Source organism: Pongo pygmaeus, chromosome 17 (assembly GCF_028885625.2).
Source record: "Pongo pygmaeus isolate AG05252 chromosome 17, NHGRI_mPonPyg2-v2.0_pri, whole genome shotgun sequence".
Lineage (NCBI taxonomy): Eukaryota > Metazoa > Chordata > Mammalia > Primates > Hominidae > Pongo > Pongo pygmaeus.
The window spans coordinates 38,233,861-38,254,008 of NC_072390.2; the positions used below are offsets into that span (position 1 = coordinate 38,233,861).

At 43.4% G+C, this 20,148-nt stretch overlaps 1 protein-coding gene across 4 annotated transcripts in view; it reads left to right on the top strand.

Moving 5' to 3' along the window:
• Window positions 1-20,148, top strand: part of LAMA3 (laminin subunit alpha 3) — a 284,588-nt gene that overhangs the window by 160,066 nt on the left and 104,374 nt on the right. For all 4 annotated transcript variants that reach the window (XM_063653496.1, XM_054461048.2, XM_063653497.1 and 1 more), the window contains exons 24-32: window positions 3,355-3,515; window positions 6,497-6,605; window positions 8,258-8,355; window positions 9,262-9,406; window positions 11,880-12,006; window positions 12,098-12,237; window positions 14,495-14,610; window positions 15,770-15,981; window positions 16,944-17,148. In XM_063653496.1, the coding sequence (XP_063509566.1) occupies window positions 3,355-3,515; window positions 6,497-6,605; window positions 8,258-8,355; window positions 9,262-9,406; window positions 11,880-12,006; window positions 12,098-12,237; window positions 14,495-14,610; window positions 15,770-15,981; window positions 16,944-17,148 (1,313 nt within the window). The remainder of the gene's footprint in view (window positions 1-3,354; window positions 3,516-6,496; window positions 6,606-8,257; window positions 8,356-9,261; window positions 9,407-11,879; window positions 12,007-12,097; window positions 12,238-14,494; window positions 14,611-15,769; window positions 15,982-16,943; window positions 17,149-20,148) is intronic.

Sequence of the window (20,148 nt, forward strand, 5' to 3'; positions counted from 1 at the left end):
TAAATTTATTTTGCCAGGTTTCCGATGAGATCTTTGTCACTAAATCCAGTGGATATGTTTCAGTCCCCATCAGTTTAACTTCTCAGCAGCTTTCGATGCCTGATGGACACTCCCTGAATTCTCAAACTCTCTCTTGTTTTTAATAATTTAAGAGCTGTCTTAATAATTTAAAAATTAACGACAACCTGGTTCTCTTTCTACCTCTCTCACTGCTTCCTCAAAATATCATTTGCAGACTCATCCTCTGTCTGGCCGTTGTTAGAATTTGTCAATGCTCAGTCCTAGGCCTTATTACTCTATGTTCTGTCTTGAGGAGTCTCATCCATGGCAATTGTATCAGACCCACCTCCACACAGATACCTCCCATATTGTTATGCCCAGTCATACCTCTGCTTTTATATGCAGACCAGCAAGTCTACCTTCCTTCCTGACATTACCTCTTTGATGTTTCAAAGCAACCTCAAACTCCATTTCGGTATTCCCTACCTAAATTAATGCCGCTACCATTCATCTAATTGCATAAGCCAAAATTCTTAGGGTCATCCATGACTTCTCCCATGCTTTCCCCCACCCAAACCAATCCATCTGTGAGTGTACATCCCGAACTTTTCTTGGTGTTCTTCCATCTCCCTTGTCCAAAATACAATCATTTTTGTGAGAATCTTTGTAGAAGCCTCCTAATTAGCTGACCCACGTCTGCTCTGCCCATTGCACCTCTCAATCTTTTCTCCAGACTATAGTCAGCACTCACATTCTGATGGGAATATTTGATCAACACTTACTGCTCTTAGCATAGAGACAAAGATTTTAACATGGCTTATAAAACTGCCCTTTCTACTTCCCAATTTTATTATACTCCCTCTTGCTCTCTGTTTCTCTGCTCCTCTGACCTACCTTCAGTCTCTTGAGCTTGCATTATATGGGACCCTACAGCATTCTATGTTGTATGTAGCCTCCTACTGCAAGCCATTCCCTCTACCCAAACACTCTTCTCTCCCCTATGGCCTGGTTATCTTCTCCTTGTCCTCCACACTCAACTAAGTTGCTGTTCTTCAAGGAAGCCTTCCGCTCTCCCTCATCTCCTCGACTAGCTCAGGCCCCTGTCTTACACCTCTGCAGAACATTATTCACATGTAGTTTTATGCTGTATTTGTCTAGTTATCTAATTACTTGATTCAACTCTGTCTGAGGGTATGTCTGTCTTGCTTCCCGTTGTATACCTATCACCTGGCTGGTGGACTGGCATAGCATAGGTATTCAGTAATATTTGCTGACCAAATCATTTGAATCCTCATTTTGACATCAGACATATTAGTTATCCCTTTTAGTTTGTATAGGCAACAGATGTGATAAACCCACCTTCTATGTATTTATCCTAAAACACTAATAACTAGTAGAGGTCAGTTCTGTGCCATAGAACCAGAAATATTCCTCCAGTTTGACACTGATTCCATTAAAGTTCACCTTTCTAAAGATAAATAACACACATAAATAATCACAACAGCAAGCAGTAAAGTTTCTGTGTGCCATCTTTTATGTCTTTTATCTGAGTTTCTCAAACCTGACTTTGCCCATCAAATGTACCTTAAACTCTTCAAACAAGTCTTCCAACAGGTAATCCATACAATTTAGAGTGGAAAGAGTAGTAGAAATTTATAATAGAGTGCTAGATAGAACTTGCTGCCAATAATAACTTCTGGGTGAAAACCTGGTACATCACTGACCTGTGAGTGTTTTGTGGTGGGGTAATGACAGTCAGGCCCTTGTTTGGAGATGCCCAGGGGATAAATGCTGGCAGTAACCTTGCCACACGGAGCAGTGGCAAAGCCATATTTCCCTCTAGAACGTGGAGTCAACATTGGTGTGGCTGATCCACATTCTTTCCCAGAGGGAAATCTTTCTGTTATTTAAGTGACAGAAAAAAAAAATCACTGTGGAAAATAGCAGTTACGTGGTTCAGAGCCTTTCAGAAGGAATACCAAATGTGAATTTCGTAAGGCAGGGAGAGGGAGGACCATTTTAATTAAGTGTGGTAAAGCTTGCCTGGGCCTGAGCTTGCGGGCGGAGGTGGGTTACACTGCTGAGGAATAAAGTTCTAATATTGGCCCAGGCATTAAATATGTGTACACACTTTGACCCAGCAATTCCACTTCTAGGAATCTTACAGAAATACTAGCATTAGGATATATGCATAATGATTGTATACCATTATAGGTTGTAGGGAAAATTAAAGACAACCTGTGTCCCTCAATAAGTGATTTGTTAAATAGTTTCATATTCATACTGCAGAATGGTAGGCAGCTATTCAAAAAATGAAGTATATTTGCATGTAAGTGTATTTGCATGTATATATTTTTGCAATAAAGACATGTAAAATACCATTGAGTAAAAAAAGCAAGTCATAGTAAAAAGCAATAATCAAATTAATATTTACATAGTGTTTTTTATATGTCAGATACACTTCTGAGAGCTCTGTATGTATTTACTTAATCCTCAGAACAATCTTAAGAGGGGGCTACTATTGTTATCTGCATTTTACTAAGGAGGACACCAAGGCATACAGATGTTAAGTAACTTGTGCAAGATCACACAGCTGGAGGCTGTCTGATTCCAGACCCCAAGCTCCTAACCAGTAGGTGATATCAGGGGAGGGCAGACTTTCTCTGTAAAGGGACAGATAGTAAATATTTCTGGTTTTGCAGGCCCTGTGGTCTCTGTCATCGTAGCATAAAGACATCCCTAATTGTCTACTATGATCACAGTTTTTCATAATGAAACAAAACATGTGTGTGCTTATTTGAGCATAGAAAATGGTTTGGAAATATGAAAATCATTAACAGTCCTTATTAACACTCCTTATCCCAGGAGCAAGATGTGTGTGTCTTTTACATTATTTCCCTTGATACCATTTAAAACTTATTTTAAAAAAACAATTAAAGAGCCCGAAGGCACATTTCCATTCCCCTTATTCCTCATCAGCACTTAATTTTTACTTCAAGTTTTAGAATGTCTTTTACCTTGAGAAACAAGCAGCAAAAACACTCCTGGGTAGAAAGAGTAGAAGTCTCTCTAAGTAGAGCTGCCAGATTTAGAAAACAAAAATACAGGATGCCCCATTAAATTGTCCAAATAAACAATAAATAATTATTTGTTATTTATTTCCATTTAAAATTTAACAGGGCACCATGTGTTTTATCTGGCATCTCAACCTGCAGGACCATATTTCTTACTGGGATGACATATAAAAATACTTCCAGGGTGTCTTCTGGGCTCTATTTTCACCATTGCTGATGGAAGTGTGGCCTGTACATGTCACAGCTGGATCACAGTCTGTCTGTTTGGCCTCTGTGACAGGTGGAATTGCATCTGCGGCTGCGCGTCCCACAGGTTGGCCACTACGTGGTTGTGGTCGAGTATTCCACGAAGGCAGCCCAGCTGTTTGTGGTTGATGTGAATGTGAAGAGCCCCGGGTCTGTTCTGGCAGGCCAGGTGAACATTTACAGCTGCAACTACAGGTACTCAGTCCCACCAAGGGAATTCCTCTGTGAAGGAACAATTAGGAAATCTGCCTTAGGAACTTTGGCTGTTATTTGCATTGGGAGATTATTTTCTTTTTGAGGCAGCTCTTGAAACCAAGCAGGTGACTAGTTGTGTGGCCCAACGTCATCACCAATGTGGTTATTGGGAGTCCTCTCTATGGGCAGTGTAAAAATGTGGCATTTTCTTAAAAAGCTGTATGCTGTACTTAACAATTTGGTTCAGATTCACATGGCACAGCACAACCTCTTTATTTGATTCTCCATCACTCAGGTGCAGTGCAATGAACTCACTGGTCTCACCTCAAAGGCTGTGTCAAGTACCTGGGTGGATAGCACAAGGAAAAAGACTCATTTTCAGTAATGTTAGGGGGTGCACACCTACCTTTGCAACACACCTTGAAAACTGGGGATAATTAATGTTTGATGATTGTCAAGTGGAAAAAAAAATTAACAAAGGACTTCAAAATTTGCCCTGATGAAGTTCTTCTCTTCCAAGAGCACTAACTGACAAGGGCTTATTAAAAATGGTTTTGTTTGCATAATATTTCAAGATGTGTGCAAATGTTCAGAGCATGCTGTAATTAAAGAATCAGCACAAGGGGTGTTTCCACGTGAAATTAATTGTATACTGAATGGGACTGGAAGTCAGAGTCCCTTGAAACAGCAGATGGAGCACTGCAGTAAACCCATCCAGTTCTTGGCCATGGCCTTGAACATTGTATTACTACTACTTTCATGTTGCTTTTTGTCAAACCCAAGATGACCTGAAGCAATGGACATTTTCCCTGTTGTGAAAATGAAAACAAATAAACAAATAAACAAAAACTTATCCAAAGAGTTACTTTTAGTAGCTTAGAATGGAAACTTTTATGAGAATCGATGAAATGGCTATTGAATCAACATCATGCCCTCAGTAACGCTAAACAAGCAGCTGCGAAGTCTTTGTCTTTGGATGATAATAGAACCAAAGAAGGTAATTGTATTTGGATTTTTAACAGAAGCACAAAATGGGCCTAAAAGAGTTCCCCAGGGATGTTCTGTCATTATCTGAAGATATGAGCGGTATCTATAGATGACATCAGCAACCACTGGAATGTCCACTCCCAGATGGGTGGGTCGCCACCTCACCTGAGGCCTGGAGACTGTTAGCCGCAGGGCCTGGGCCAGGGCTTCTCCATACCCATTTGTCCACGCCCACCCACCGGTTCAGCTCTCCAGCTCCTTCCACCTCCAGATCCCGTGGCTTGACTACTGTTGCTCAGGATACAAAGTGGAGATGGCTAAGGGGGCAGGAGGAACTATTCATAACAACCCTGGTGACTCTGAATCATCTCAGAAGAGCTCTGAGAATATCTTTGCCAAGGAGAGGAGGAGTGGCTTCAAAACCAAAGAAAGAAAGGACACCCTTTCTGGGCGCCATGGGTGTTGTTTCATGACCTAAGTCTGAATGGAGTTATTGAGAGTGAACTGCATGTCAGTCTGCAGATCATTTTGGCTCTGAACATGACAACACCAAAGTCCTGCTTTAGGAGTTTCTATCCTTAGAAACACAGGACAGCATGGTTTCAGTCTAGGAAACACTTCTATTGTGTTTAATCACTCCAAGGAGTGTCCTGTTCTATTTTTTCACATGGCTAAAATACTTCCTCTTTCTCTTCCTTGCCTGTCATGTGGATAAGTGAAAATCAACAGGCTACAAGTATGGGAGTCCAAAAAATATGGTGCAACTGGAAAATATTTGACCCATGAAAACCTATGTTAAATGACAGGCCCTTTCAGCGTTGCAGCATCTTTTGCTGAGGTATCAACTTTTCCCAGCATTTCTCAAGTGAGTTCTAATGATGTTAAAAAAAAAAAAAAAATCCCAGCAGAATAGCAGTGGTGCTAATAGAAAACCACTTTTCAAAGTAGTGCTGTGATAAATCTAATCTGCTCTCCATAAGAGAGATGATCATTAGTGATTAAATCAATCTGGTTATTACCGTTAGGCTATTTCTTAGGAGGAATTTAATATAGGATAAGGATAAAACTAAGTAAACCACTTAGTATATTTAACCCTAGGATTATGCCTAAATCCAAAAGAATGTGTTTTAATGGATACACACACACACACACACACACACACACACACACGAGAAAGAAAACAATGGTTTATTAAGTTTCTAATATGTAATACACACTGGGCTTGGCTTTTTATATAACTTATCTCATTTTAATCCTCACCAAAAAAGTCATTGCCTAAATTATTTCAAATATTTCTCAGAAATAGTCCTTTTGTTTTAATATAACAGTAGTTTCGAATTATATTTACAGACAGAAAATTTGCAACAGAGTATGAAGTCAGAAACATTACTCAAAAAGTACCTCCTCTAAGGGTTTTACTGTTAGAGTTATTTGGTTCAAAACTGTGAGCTTTTAAATGTCCCTGAATTCTGTATCTCACTTGATGTGATGGAGGGAAGAGATACCAAGGTAGAAATGAAGAAGGAAGAAGGAGGAGAACCAGACTGAGTTTCAGAGGCAACCTTGGGGTCTTTCCATGCTGGAGGAAGGCCAGCATGCTCACTGTCTTGTCATGGGATGGTGGCTGTGAGGCTAGTGGGTGACTTTAATTGTGACTAGCCCCAAGAATGTTGGCTGTGTCTTAGAGATCTGCAGTTACTGACCCTGGGGCCCTTTCTCTCGAGGACTAAACCTAGTACTTCATCAAGCCAGGTAGAAAAACTGAACGGGGCCTTTAGCCCTGAGAGGTACAACACTGGCCACCGAAGGAAAGTTATTTTCCCCATAGAGACTGCGAGCTGCGTCCCTCTTCAACTCATCATGCAGGAAAATTCACTGTAATTCATTCAGTTATAAACAGGTGAAACCAAAGAGCAATCAGCCACCCCATAAGGATGTGCAGAATGAGGGAGATGCCGGGAGTCAGGCTAAGAAAACTCTGTTTTCTCTTGCAGTGTTCTCTGCCGGAGTGCTGTGATTGATCACATGAGCCGCATCGCCATGTATGAGCTATTGGCAGATGCAGACATTCAGCTCAAGGGACACATGGCCCGATTCCTTCTGGTATGCTTCTGTTTTGCCCATTGAATTTTAGAAGCATTTTGCTGATATCTATATTTTTTGAAGCTTATTAAAATTTTGGCTAGGGTTGCATTACTCCTATAATCTGTGAAGAATTGCCAGTTTAATATTTATTCCCATCTAGAACCTGACTTTCCTCTTCATTTGTTTGAGCATACTTTGATATGGCCTAATAAAATTTAGTCATATTTAAGTACCTCTCACCAAATCTCATTTCATTAATTTTTATTCATTTCTACTATTATAAAGAAAATGTCTTCTGTTATTATATTTCCTAGTTTACCATTATTGCCAGAGTTTAGAAATCCTATTGCTTATTGTTTATTTTCTTTTCCATCTTAATAATCTCTATTAGCTTCTTGGTAAATTTTATCAAAATTTTAAAGCTTATAATTACCTAGTTTAAAAAAACTAAAAAGCTATTTCAAAAAGAATATCATTCAGTTAATCAGATATATATATATTATTAAGAGTTAAAATATCAAGTGTGGCAGACTAAATAATCTTCATGCCCATCCTTGTAATGACATGACTTGAACATTGAGGATTCTGATAAACAGCCAGTGAAAGGAGGTGGCCAGATTTACAATGAATATCACAGGGAATTTAAGATTCTCTAAGTGTGAAGCAACTTCCTGTTACTGCTGATACTACGCATGCATCACACCCTGGGAAATGCCAGGCCAGCCTGTACTAATGTGTTTTAAATATTTGTGCCTGATAGTATTAAAAACTTGGAGCCTGCTCTTAAGAAGTACCTGGAATTCAATTTTTAAAAAATTATAATGATAAAATTATGACTCCTTCTTAAAACATAACAATCTGAGGGAATCTAACATCTTCATCTTTGGAAATTATAATGGAGCTGAATCTTCATCATTTAAGAATAACTTTTCCCTTTTTGAAGTGGTCAAATGCCATTCAGAGTCAAGGCTGGCTAGAACATAAGCTCTATGAAGGCAGGGGTGTTGTCCATCTTGGACTTGTAAGACCCCCTAGTCTCAGTGGTATTCACCAAAAATGTTTGTTGTTGTTACTGTATAGCTTTGCAATCAAGCTGGTGATACAGTTTTGATTTAAAATGAAGTATATTGATAAATTAATGACTGAGTTTTTTTGTGTGACTCAAAAACTAGCTCTGGAGACAGTTCCTTCAACAAAGGCCAAATGTGCCTGAGATGGGAGTCATTCTTTATTAAGAAGGGTTATTTCTAGCAGTGGCAGCCGTCACTTTGAAAAGCAGGTTCTCTGGCCACACACCACATCCACTGTCTTCCTCCCAATGGGCCTGAAAAGCCAGGATTGGCCCAGGACAAGACAGAAAAAACAGGCACTGGAAGTCACTGAAAAGAATAGTTTCTGAGCTTCCTTATGGCTTTGTTCTCAGTTCTATTTATGTAAGTATTTCAGCAGTAATTCAGTCAGTAATTATATAAAACAGTAAAAAGGATTTGTTGCACATAGTGATGCCTGAGGACATGCCATCCTGCAGTATTTACTACTTTGAAATAACAATTAGAATTATTATGGATAAATCCTTTACTTAATAGCTTTTTTAAAAGGGTGTTTTTGGCCATATCATTGGTTTTGCTGGTAACTGCAATGTGCCTTTGTGCATTGTATTTGCTCACTAGAATCAAGTTTGTATCATACCCATTGAAGAATTCTCAGCTGAGTATGTGAGACCGCAAGTCCACTGCATTGCCAGTTACGGGCAATTTGTCAATCAAAGGTAATGTGTTTCCTTCCTGTCTCCCCGTTTATGTTCTGAGTGACACTGGGATGAGTGTAAGGCTGAAACTTTATACTGAACGTCAGAAATGATCATAAGCCAAGGTGCTAAAGTCTGGTGGTGGATTTAAAACAGCAAGAAAAACCAGCTAAATAATTTGCCGCAGCAGTCTTGCCAGAATTCCATAATATCAGGAAGCTGACCCAGGAACAACCAGGGAAATGGTTAAGCCTACCCCTGGAGGGCAGGAACGCTGAGTTCTATTCTGAGCCCTCGAAAAGACTCATTTTGCTTCAATCTTTTAATCTTTCTGTCTGAGACTCTTCATTTGGAAAACCATGAAAATAATGACCTATCTCATAACTATGTGATGAGAATCAGCTAACTAATGCTTATTGGGGTTTTGGTAGGGTTGTTTTGCTGTAGATTCAAAAACAGCTTATGGGCATGGTCATGAAATCTGGTGTGCATGGTTAGGACTGTAGGAACTACCAACACAATGTAATTCTGGTTGTGCATAAAAGAGACGATGTGTATTTTTTCTTTTTTATATAGTGTTCTGTCAATATTTACGTTTAGAGGTGAATAATGTTTTATTGCATTGATCTCATTTTAACAATTAATTTTAGTTCTGGAAAGGGAAGTTTCCGTAAGTTTCTATCTAACTTACTTTACTTCAAAATTAAGATTCTCTCTGTTTCAACTAGTTCAATGAAACAGGTGACTGGAATACACTTGGTATGAGTATCATTATATAAAGATCCCTAGAGTTCTGTGCTTCCCCCAGCACTGGATCCTTTTGCTGCCCATGCAGTTCTATGCTCCAAGTCTGTCTCTTCACTGATGGACAGTTCTGTAGCTTTGGGTTCTTTTAAAAATCAGATTTTTAAATATTCTATTTTTCAGTGCCACCTGTGTCTCCCTGGCCCACGAAACTCCTCCAACAGCATTAATTTTGGATGGTCTAAGTGGCAGGCCTTTCCCTCACCTGCCCCAGCAGTCTTCACCTTCTGTTGATGTTCTTCCTGGGGTCACCTTGAAGGCACCGCAGGTAGTGTGCTGTTTCTAAACCAGTGGTTCTCAAAGTATGACCTCCGAAGCAGCAGCATCCACATCACTTGGAAACTTGTCAGCAATGCAGATTCACAGACCCACTACAGACCTACTGAGCTGGAAGCTCTGGGGGTGGGCCCAGGAATCTGTGTTTTAACAAACCCTCCAGGTGATTCTGATGCCCCTGAAGTTTGAGAACCTCTACTGTCTTCTGTGAAGAGTCCCAGAAATGCAGGCATCTGGTTAATCCTGCCTAGGACCACCCCTTCCTGATGCGCTTTCCCTCCTGGGCTTTGTCCACTAGACATTTGGCAATTATTCATGGCCCATATTGTGATAGCTTATATTTTTGTGGACTGCTGCTGCTTAATATAGTTGTTTATTAGTTTTCTTCCCAAGTTGGATCATAAGACTTTTAGAATAGTTATTGTAGCCAAGAACCTTTTTTTTTTTTTTAAAGACAGATTCTTGCTCTATCACTCAATCTTCAGTGCAGTGGCATGATCATGGCTTACTGCAGCCTCCAACTCATGGGCTCAGGCAGTTCTCCCATCTCAGCCTCCCAAGTAGCTGGGACTAGAGGTGAGCACCACCTTGCCCAGCTAATTTTTTTCTTTTTTATTTCTGTAGAGATGGGATCTTGCTATATTGCCCAGGTTGGTCTCGAACCAGTAAACTTTTTTGTATCCCCCACTGCACCAGCACAGTACCTTGCAGGTAGGAAATTATCCATAAACATTTATTAATCAATCATCTAGAGCACAAAGGTGAAATACAGTAAAGTAATGCATTCCGTAAGCCAAAAAATCACAGGACTTTTAAAGTTCTGCATTATAAAAATATAATTTACATTATGATATTACAAGATTTACTATTCCTTATCCAAAAATGCTTGTGATCAGAAATGTTTTGAATTTCAGATTTTGGAATATTTACATTATATTTATGGGTTGAGCATCCCTAATCTGAAAATCTGAAATCCAAAATGTTCCAGTGAGAATTTCCTTTGAACATTGTATCAGTGCTCAGAAAGTTTCAGATTTTGGAGCATTTTGGATTTTCAGTTTAGGGATGTCCAACCTGTATTATATGTCCTTATAATCGCAAAGATAGTTTGCATGTGTTCACAGTGCATTGGATTTGGGAATTTACAGGATCTGAGCGACAGAATCAAATAAAATCCCATATGGGAAAGGCAGTCTAGAATAATAGGGGGAAATGAGTTGAAATCAAGATAACAGAGTTCTAATCCTGCTTTTGTCATGAAATTAGTGTGTGATTTTCCAGGAACTATTTACCCCCCCGAGTCATGGGTCTCATCTGAAAAATGAGGATGAGCTTTGGTTGTTATTGTGTTGTTGTTGTTGAAGATTTTTGTGAGTTAAAAGATTCATTACTCACAAAGTGAGGCTTTCTGGGGAGAGCAGGGCTTGTACTCGAGCTTGAGCCAAAGGAGGGCAGGCTCTAGCTTTTAGCCCTCGAAAACACTCGTTTTCATGGTGGGAGTGGAGGGAGGGCCAGAGCCATCCAGGGAGGACTCCCTCTCCCAGGGGCTGGAATTTATGTGATTAGAACTCCCCACTTATGACAAAGGAGGGAGCCAGGAGCCCCTGAGCTGTCTTATCAGCTTGTTTGTGTGTGGGACAAAAGGCACAAGAGTATAATAGGGCTTGAAAGCTGTCAGTGGGCAAACATCAAAAATGGAGTCAGAGCTGGGCACAGTGGTTCACACTTGTGATCCCAGCACTTTGGGAGGCCAAGGCGGCAGTATTGCTTGAGACTGTGAGCTTAAGACCTGCCTGGGCAACATAGGAACACCCTATCTCTACAAAAATTTAAAAATTACCCAGGCATGATGACACATACTTGTAGTCGTACCTACTTGGGAGGCTGAAGCAGGAGGATCGTTTGAGCCCAGGAGTTTGAGGCTGCAGTGAGCTATGGTTGCACCACTGCCCTCCAGCCTGGGTGACAGAGCGAGACCTCATCTCTTAAAAAAAATGGAGTCAGACTCTTTATTGCATGGTTATTATGCATAGCACTGTTATGAACATTTAAGTGTGGCCTTCTTGCAAACATATTACACAATTCTTCTGGATATGTACCCAGAAGGCCAATTGCTGGGTTATGTGTTCAACTTTGGTAAATATTGCCAAACAGGTTTCCAACCTGACTTACCAAATTATACCCCCTCCAACATGTATGATTGTACCACAGTTCGTTTATCCAATCTGCAAGCAAGAGACATTTGGTTTGTTTTCAGTTTTTGTGATAACAAAAAAAAAAAAAAAAAAAAAGCTACTGTAAATGTATGTGTGAAGGCTTCTGGGTGAAGATGTGTTGTCATTTCACTTTGGTAAATACTTAGGTTGTTTTGTTTTTTAACCTCTGAATACTCCATGATTCCAGTTATTCATAGCTCTTCAGCTTGAGGGTTTTTTGTTTTTTTTCCTCCTCTTTTTTCCTCTTAGAATCAAGTGACCCTGAGAGGACGTGTACCACACCTGGGCCGATACGTCTTTGTCATCCATTTTTACCAAGCAGCACACCCGACGTTTCCCGCGCAGGTGTCAGTGGACGGCGGGTGGCCACGGGCAGGTGAGCTGCAGTGAGCAGGCCCCACTGCCTGCCTCAGGCCGAATCTACAGTCCGGCGCATGACAGGAAGTCTCTCTCTCTCTCTCTGCCAGGCTCCTTCCGTGCCTCTTTTTGCCCCCATGTGCTTGGCTGCCGGGATCAAGTGATTACCGAAGGCCAGATTGAGTTTGACATCTCAGAGCCTGAAGTGGCTGCAACCGTGAAGATTCCAGAAGGAAAGTCCTTGGTTTTGGTGCGTTCCACTCGTCCCTCAACTTGCTCCTCACGTGCCTGCCTGGCTGGCCATTCTGGGTGTCTGTTTACCTCATGGAAATAATTCTTCCAAGGAATTGAAGTCATATTTGTAGAAAAACGTTTAAATTTTACAGCTGTCTTTTCCCCCCCAATACATAAATAAATAAAGCATGTGACAATTAAAGTCAAGGGAACTAGGACAGAAGAGAGCAGGCATCGTTCCTCTCCACCAGCCCCTGCTTCCTCATCTGACCAGTCTCTGGAGCATTTTTCACTCCTTTCTTCTTTTGGCCTCTGCAGCTGCTTTCTCTCTGCTTCCCCCGCTTTCTCTAGTCCTCCTTGGGTGATTTCTCTTTTCCGCTTGTCACTGTGTGTTGGCGTTCCTTCCGATTTGACACCGAGCCCCCCATTGTGTAATTTCTCCTTGGATACATCTTCCGTGCCCATCGATTCTATTCTCTCCACTGTGGGAAGGACACCCACATCTGTGAGGTCATCTCTGATCTTTCCTGAACTCCAATATGTGACCACCATCTCCTGCGTATCTGCCTGGCCAGAGATCTTGCAAGTCCCTTGCTTAGTCTGCACCCTGCATAGCCCCAGTGTGCCCACCCGGTTCATCACCTTGAGTGATGACAACCAGTGCCTGGAGTCATGCTGACCCCCCTTCTCTAGCAGCTCTGCTCTCACATCTGTTACCATACACCAGAGTCTTTCTCTGCCGTGCCTCCTGGAGGCAACCATTCTCTTCTAGCCCCGTTGTCCTCACTGACTGTCCTTCCTCTCACTTGGGCAGGGCCAGCCTCCTGCCAGCACTCCCTTCCTGTTCCACCTCCTTCCAGTGCCTCCTCCACACTCCTGGCCATTACCTACCTGGCTGGAAGGATCGGAGCATGCCGTGTAACCCAGCCGCTTCTCTGGGCTTCCAACAACTGTTGGGATATGCTCCATGTATTTCCCTAGGATCCACGTGCCTCTCTCAGGCCTTCATGACCCCCTAATTCATCTTTTATCCTCCTCTCTGCCATTGCCCTACTCCACGCCTCCCACACCTCACGCTCTGGCCATACAAATCCGTTCTCAAACCCCCAGATATGCCATGTCCTCTCATGCCACCAGGCTTTCTCACACTGTCCCTTTTTCTGACATTTTCTGTCTGTTTCTCTACCTGGATAAGTCCAGCCTACCCACTCACCCAGCTCAGAGTTAATTCATCTTTCTGCAAAGCCCTCCAGGAAGCATTGCCCAGACTCTCTGTGTGGCCCTCCAGGTCTCTGAGTGAGCCTCCTCCTCTCTGAGGAAGTCATCTTCCCAGGAGATAAGGGCTGCATCTGTTCATTTTGTATCCCTTGTGCCTGGAATACCACCTGGTGTGTGGTGCTCAGCAAACGTTTATTGAATTGAATATCATGAGAGTAGTAAGCTCCCTGTAATCTGTGAGCTGGTGAGCAGTTGACAAAGATATTTGAAAATTTCTATAGTATTTGCTATAGGCATATTCTGATTTATACTGGCACAGAGAACCAAACTACCATACTCATAATAGGGTACCAAGTATGATGAAAGCTCTAAGGACAAGCTAACACCTTCTTTCTGCATTGTTCTTGCCACTTTTGTTTGTTTCCTTTTAAAAATACAAAACAGCCATCCCTGGAGATCCAGGGAGACATCAGGCATGGGTCACACGGAGCCCTGGCCATCCGGCAGGCCCCTGCTTACCCTCAAGGTCCCGTGACCCAGCCAGCACACAAGGTTTTGCTTCTCGGAGTAGAAGTTTCAAGGGCTCTGCCTGGGAACTCATCATTCCCCGCATAGTAATGTGGACTGAGCCTTTACTCCTGGCTTCGGCCTGTTCCTGTGAGTGTTTTTCATAAATCCCGATTCATTTGGTCTTGGTCTTAACAATAAAGAGTGTTGATCTCAGTGAAGAGAAAGTACAGGTTGAATATCTCTTATCTGAAATGCTTGGGACCAGAAGTGTTTTGGATTTCAAATTTTTTTCAGATTTTGGAATATTTGCATAATACTTACAGATTGAGCATCCCTGATTCAAAAATCCCAAATCCAAAATGCTCCAGTGAGCATTTCTTTTGAGCATGATCTTTGAGCATCGTGTTGGTGCTCAAAAAGTTTCAGATTTTGAAGCATTTCAGATTTTGGATTTTTCAAGTAGGGGTGCTCAACCTGTATAATAAGTAGCCTTAGGTCTGTGTCATCATTGGAAATTCTAAGACATGCTGGTGGATTTCTTTCAGGTCCGTGTTCTAGTGGTGCCTGCAGAAAACTATGACTACCAAATACTTCACAAAAAATCCATGGACAAGTCACTCGAGTTTATCACCAATTGTGGAAAAAACAGCTTTTACCTTGAGTGAGTATCACTTTGTGGGAAGGCTCTGGAATGTAGAGGCACTCCCACATTCCTGACCAGGGAGGGGCTGGCCCATGGATCCGTCCTCTTCCCCGACTGCCCAAGAGAGTGTCAGTGAGTCCCAGGGGAAGATCCTCTTTCTCCACATCAACCCTCCCATGACAGACTTTGCCATGTGCTGCCTGGGAAAGATGACTGTCCTCAGCTATGAACTCAACAGGGGTCCATACCCCAAGCTGAGATTCAGGGGCTGATTAGGAGTTTCCTTCCCTCTCCACTGTTTCCTGTGTGCCAGCACAGATTCCTAAGACATACCACACAGGGTACCCTCCACTGGGAAGGACATCAGCCCTGAGTCCCACTCTCCTCTGCCATCTAACCAAGCAGGGAGTGTCCAGAGACATGGCTTCCCTGCCCTCTCTCGTTGTGTCCTTGAATGCCAAGAGCTAGGATGGCCCTGAGTGTCAGCTCCTGCCATTCTCTTCTGTGGACCCACCCTTTCCCTGTCATAGATTCCTGAAGAACCCAGGCACTCCAGAGGCTCTGGGAGGCAGATACCTCCTGTACAGTGAATATTAAGAGCAAAGGCTCTTAAGCAGCTGTGGATGTGAATGCTGCTCAGCCATTCCATAACCCTGCAGCCTTGGGAATGATGCCTAACTTCTAGGAGCCTCAGTTGCCTTATCTGTGAATTGGGGATTAGGCCTAATTGGTTGGGAGGTTGGAAGGTCATGTGGGATATCACTAAGGCTTCCAGCACACAACATTCAATGAATGTTAGCAATTCTCCTCCTCATTATCATTTTATTAGTTGTATTATTACACACATAGGTTGACTTTTTTGGTAACCACTTTATTGAGCTATAATTTACATACTATATAGTTCGTCTTTTAGGTCTATTTCTACTCTTTTATTCCAGCTGTGCAAGGTTCCTGCTGACCTGTTCTGTGAAGTCTCCTCCTGTGGCAGGTGGTAGGGGGAGGGTGTGGCTGTCACCGGCTGAGTCTGAGGTGGGGTATTTCCCACTCTTCCCTGATTCCAGAACCATGAGCCCGTCCCACAGATGCTGCTGGGTGGAGCAGGTGGTAAAGGCGAGGTTGAGGCCATTCCCATACACACCTCCCCAGGCATCACCATGAGTTGTTTCTGTCTCCACAGCCCCCAGACAGCCTCCAGATTCTGTAAGAATTCCGCCAGGTCCCTGGTGGCCTTTTACCACAAGGGCGCCCTGCCTTGTGAGTGCCACCCCACTGGGGCCACCGGCCCTCACTGCAGCCCTGAGGGTGGGCAGTGCCCATGCTGGCCCAACGTCATTGGGCGGCAGTGCACCCGCTGTGCAACAGGCCACTACGGATTCCCACGCTGCAAGCGTAAGTGCACGTTTCCCGTCACCCAAGGTCTGCTCTGGTCCCGTGTGGATGATGTTCATCAGGGGCAGGCTTCTTCAGTGACACTGTGCTAGAGACTCACTTGGAGATCTGGACAAATGCAGATTCTGATTCAGGAGACTGGGCTGGGGCCTGAGTCTCTACATTTCCAATAAACACCCAGGTGATGCCCATGCTGCTGGTCCATGGACCGCACTCTGAGTAGCAATGTTGTAGAAGATAAGTATTTGTGACTCCCCTGCTGTGTGGCCTATGCACTTGGCAAAGCAGGTGAGTGTGACAAGTCTTAAACCTCAGAGTCTTGGAGAGCTTGATCCCCTTCCTCACGGAAGCCGCTTCCATTTTTTGGCCCAACCCAAACTCAGTTGAGATAGGACAGCCAGGGCCATGTGGCAGCGCTACTCACTGAATGAGAACGCATGGGGCCTTTATCTAAGAACCATCCTGTGGTCCGAGGGGTAGGGTCAGCTCACTTCACGTGACTGCAGTGAAAAATGCAGTGTGCAGAGTCCCCATGCAGAGGCCAAGGAACAAGAACCCTGCTGCCAGGTCGTGTCCTGACCCTGGGCTCTGGAAGCGCAGGGTACTGGGGTGATGTGGATATGGAGCCGCTTCAGGGAGCCTGAGAGCAGCCTCCTACCAATTTCCAGAATCCTTCGATGGTCCAGAGGCCCCATATGAGTGGCACACAGTGGCAGTGAGGTGGGCTCCTTGGAGGGTCTATCTTGGAGCTGGCTGGCGCAGCTGCTCCTCATTCCCCATCCACACTATCTGCCATGAGCATTTGGTGTGGTTGGTCTTGACTCCAAGAAATGGGCCTTTCAGATCCAAACATTTCTCTCTGACCCTTCAGAGGCTTCTGGAAAGCCTGGCAGCTGGTGAAGTGCTGCTGGAGCCCAGGCGGCCTTTGACCCTCACATGGTATTTCTTTATCCCCTGGCCAGCGTGCAGCTGTGGTCGGCGCCTTTGTGAAGAGATGACGGGGCAGTGCCACTGCCCTCCGCGCACGATCAGGCCCCAGTGTGAGGTGTGTGAGACACACTCATTCAGCTTCCACCCCATGGCCGGCTGCGAAGGCTGCAATTGTTCCAGGAGGGGCATCATCGAGGCTGCCATGCCGGAGTGTGACCGGGACAGTGGGCAGTGCAGGTGAGCTGGGGGAGTAGCCTGTCCGCTTCTGTCACAGGGAGGTCGCGTGCCATCTGCCTACACACTGGTCATCGTCACTTTCTACTTCCCACCTGTCCAGGGGTGCCCTTTGTTGACCTCAGCGTGAGCTTCCCAGCCAGGATGGGTTGCAGTGGGTGGAGTGATTGGTCCCGTAGGCTGAGCTCGGCAGAGCCTGTGTGGACAGATTGCCAGTCATCTTGGGCCGGCAGCAGCCTTGCCCATTGACTCCAGCATGCTGTCACTAGGGGACTGTGTTCTGTGTGTGCCATGAGGCAAAACTAGGAGAAGAGTGATACATGCATAATGAAGGTATCTGTGTGCTTTGCTGGGATGCCTTGTGGTGAGCACCTGTCCATTTGTATTTAGGTATGAGCTTCATACCCTCCTTCTAGGGTTCGCTGGCAGTGTGGTTAAGGTCAATGCATGACAAAGTCTGAAATCCCACCTAGCTGAGATGGGCTGGAAGGGGAACTGAGGCCTCCACAGCAGGGCTTGGTGGGAGTGAGGAGGGAGTCAGGGTGAACAGGAGACAGGCTGGAGAGCCTGGCCTGAGAGTGGGGCTGCCCTCAGAGGACCACTGAGCAGTCCAGTACTTAATTACTAAGGGACAGGTGGAGACCTTGGCTCATGCAGATGCTGCATTGCTGAGAGGTTTGATTCAGAGGCTGCATTGGAACATGGAGGCCGGTGTCACATGGTTCCAGGTGACAAGCCTGATCTCAGCAGGACTGGGTGGGGGCTGCAGGGGCCAGAGAAAGGGTATGGCTCCTAGAGGGAGAGACTGGTAAGAATTAGATCAGTGGTGATATGCCGGGGAAACTGAGTCAGAGGCCAGGCCAGGATGGCAGTGTGCAGGGGAAAGCAGAAGTTTCACCATGCACCCCACTCCCTTCAGCACGTACCCCAGGCACATGGATATTATGGAGTCGGTAGTTTGGGTGTGAGAGCCAGGAGGGCCTATGGCTGCTGGGGACAGGCCTCAGTGACTCCCACTTGAGGGCGGCTGTGGTAGTCTCCCATGACTGCCATTAACAAATGCCACAAACAATGCTAAAATAACAGAAATTTATTCTTACACATTTCTGGAGCCTAGAAATTAAAAATCAAGATGTCGGCAGGGTTGGTTTCTTCCGGAGGGTCTGCAAGAGAACCTGTTCCATGCCTTTCTCTTCGCCTTTGGTATGCAGGTATTCCTGGGAGTCCCTGGGCTGTTGGCTGCATCACTGCAACCTCTGCCTCCGCCATTACATGCTGTTCTCCCTGTGTGTCTCTGTCTTCCTGTAGCATTTCCCTCTCTGTACGTGTCTCTGTCTCTTCTCATTTTCTTATAAGGACACCAGTCATACTGGCTTAAGGCCCACTGTACTGTGATATAACCTCATCTTAACTTAATTACATCTCTAAAGACCCTGTTTCCAAATAAGGTCACATTCTCAGGTACTGGGAGGTAGAACTTGGACAGATCTTTTGTGGGGATACAGTTCAACTCTCTATAGCAGCGACGTTTGCTTTTCTAAGGAAGTCCCCTTAACCACACCTTTAATTGTTATCTGGTGCCTACCAACTCCTTTATAATACTGGAACCTTGTAAGGAAGCTGGGAGAAAAACTCGAATCATGAAACATTCCAAGTCTTTAAAACCACAGGTGTGAGTCCTGCCTGTGTCAGCTCAGTCACTCAAGAACCGGAGGGGATACCTGTGTTTAATCACACGAAGCAAAGGAACCAAGGGGGAGATGGAGAATCAGTTTTCAGGCAGGAAGAGAAGCAGTAGAGTTTTCAAAGGGAGTGGTTTGTCAACAATAAATCACTGCAAATGGAACTTCACACACAATTTCTCAATGCTGCTGTCACAGAAAAAGGAAACCAAGAGTGCTTTAAAAAATGTTTTAATCTTGTTAAGGCACCAGAAGATGATGGATGGATTTACTGTAGTATTTTATGTAAAAATTCTAAGGAATTTTATTTTTAACAAACTGTCACTGCCAATGATAATTTAATAGACTGGAATATTCCTAACTCAGGATAGAGGCATGTCTATAGTAAGTTTTGCCCAAACCTGACAGCATCAACAGAAATGGAATCTTACAGACTTGTATTACACTTAAACCAAGATGTAAAACTGTTTACTTTGAACTTAGGAAAGGGACGATAATGACCTAATGGGATAACGCATCTTCTCATGATCAAAATGGATTTGTCATAAAAGGGCCTTGGCAGAAAATGTAAGAAAATTTACATTACTGTAAATTGCACAAATTGCCCATGATAATTTCAGTGTAAATGCTGAAAAAGCTTTTGATTGCCTGAAGGGATTACTTCTTTATAAAATATTAGAGGAAAAACTATTTTTTTTTCCTCCTTAGAAAATTTCCTTTATGAAGAATATGTTTAGAGGAGTCTAAAGCTCATGTGAAAGAAATAATCAGAGATACCTAGAGTTTGTGAGAAAAAGGAAAACACATTCTTTCACAGTCTTGTCCTGCAGTTGTACAAATCATCACAAACTGCAAAGCTGAAAAATTGCAATTTTCAAATTGTATTTAACTACTTATAAGCATTCAACTTTATCATACTATAAGAAAATCAAACTGTTACAAATATTCATCTACTTTAAAATGAATTACAAAAATAATTTTAGCAATCCACAATACTCACTCTTTACTTAAGTCAACCTGGTGTTGTAGTTTTAGAGGCAATGAGAATAAATTGGAACCATAAAACTGAGCCTTCGACTCACCTTTGGCAAGTCCTAGCTATGAGACTGGGCAAGTCATTTTGTCTGCCTGGCTTTCAGCTTCTTACTCTGTAAAATGAAGTTTAGTAAAATCATCTCTAACTTCCTATCTAAATTTAAAATTCTGATTCTATTTCTTTTTCAATCTCTGATTGTATCACGGACTATATTGCGTAATTATCAAAAGGTCTATTATTCTGGCCAATTCTATCAAGATCAAAAAGATGCTTATATTGATCAAA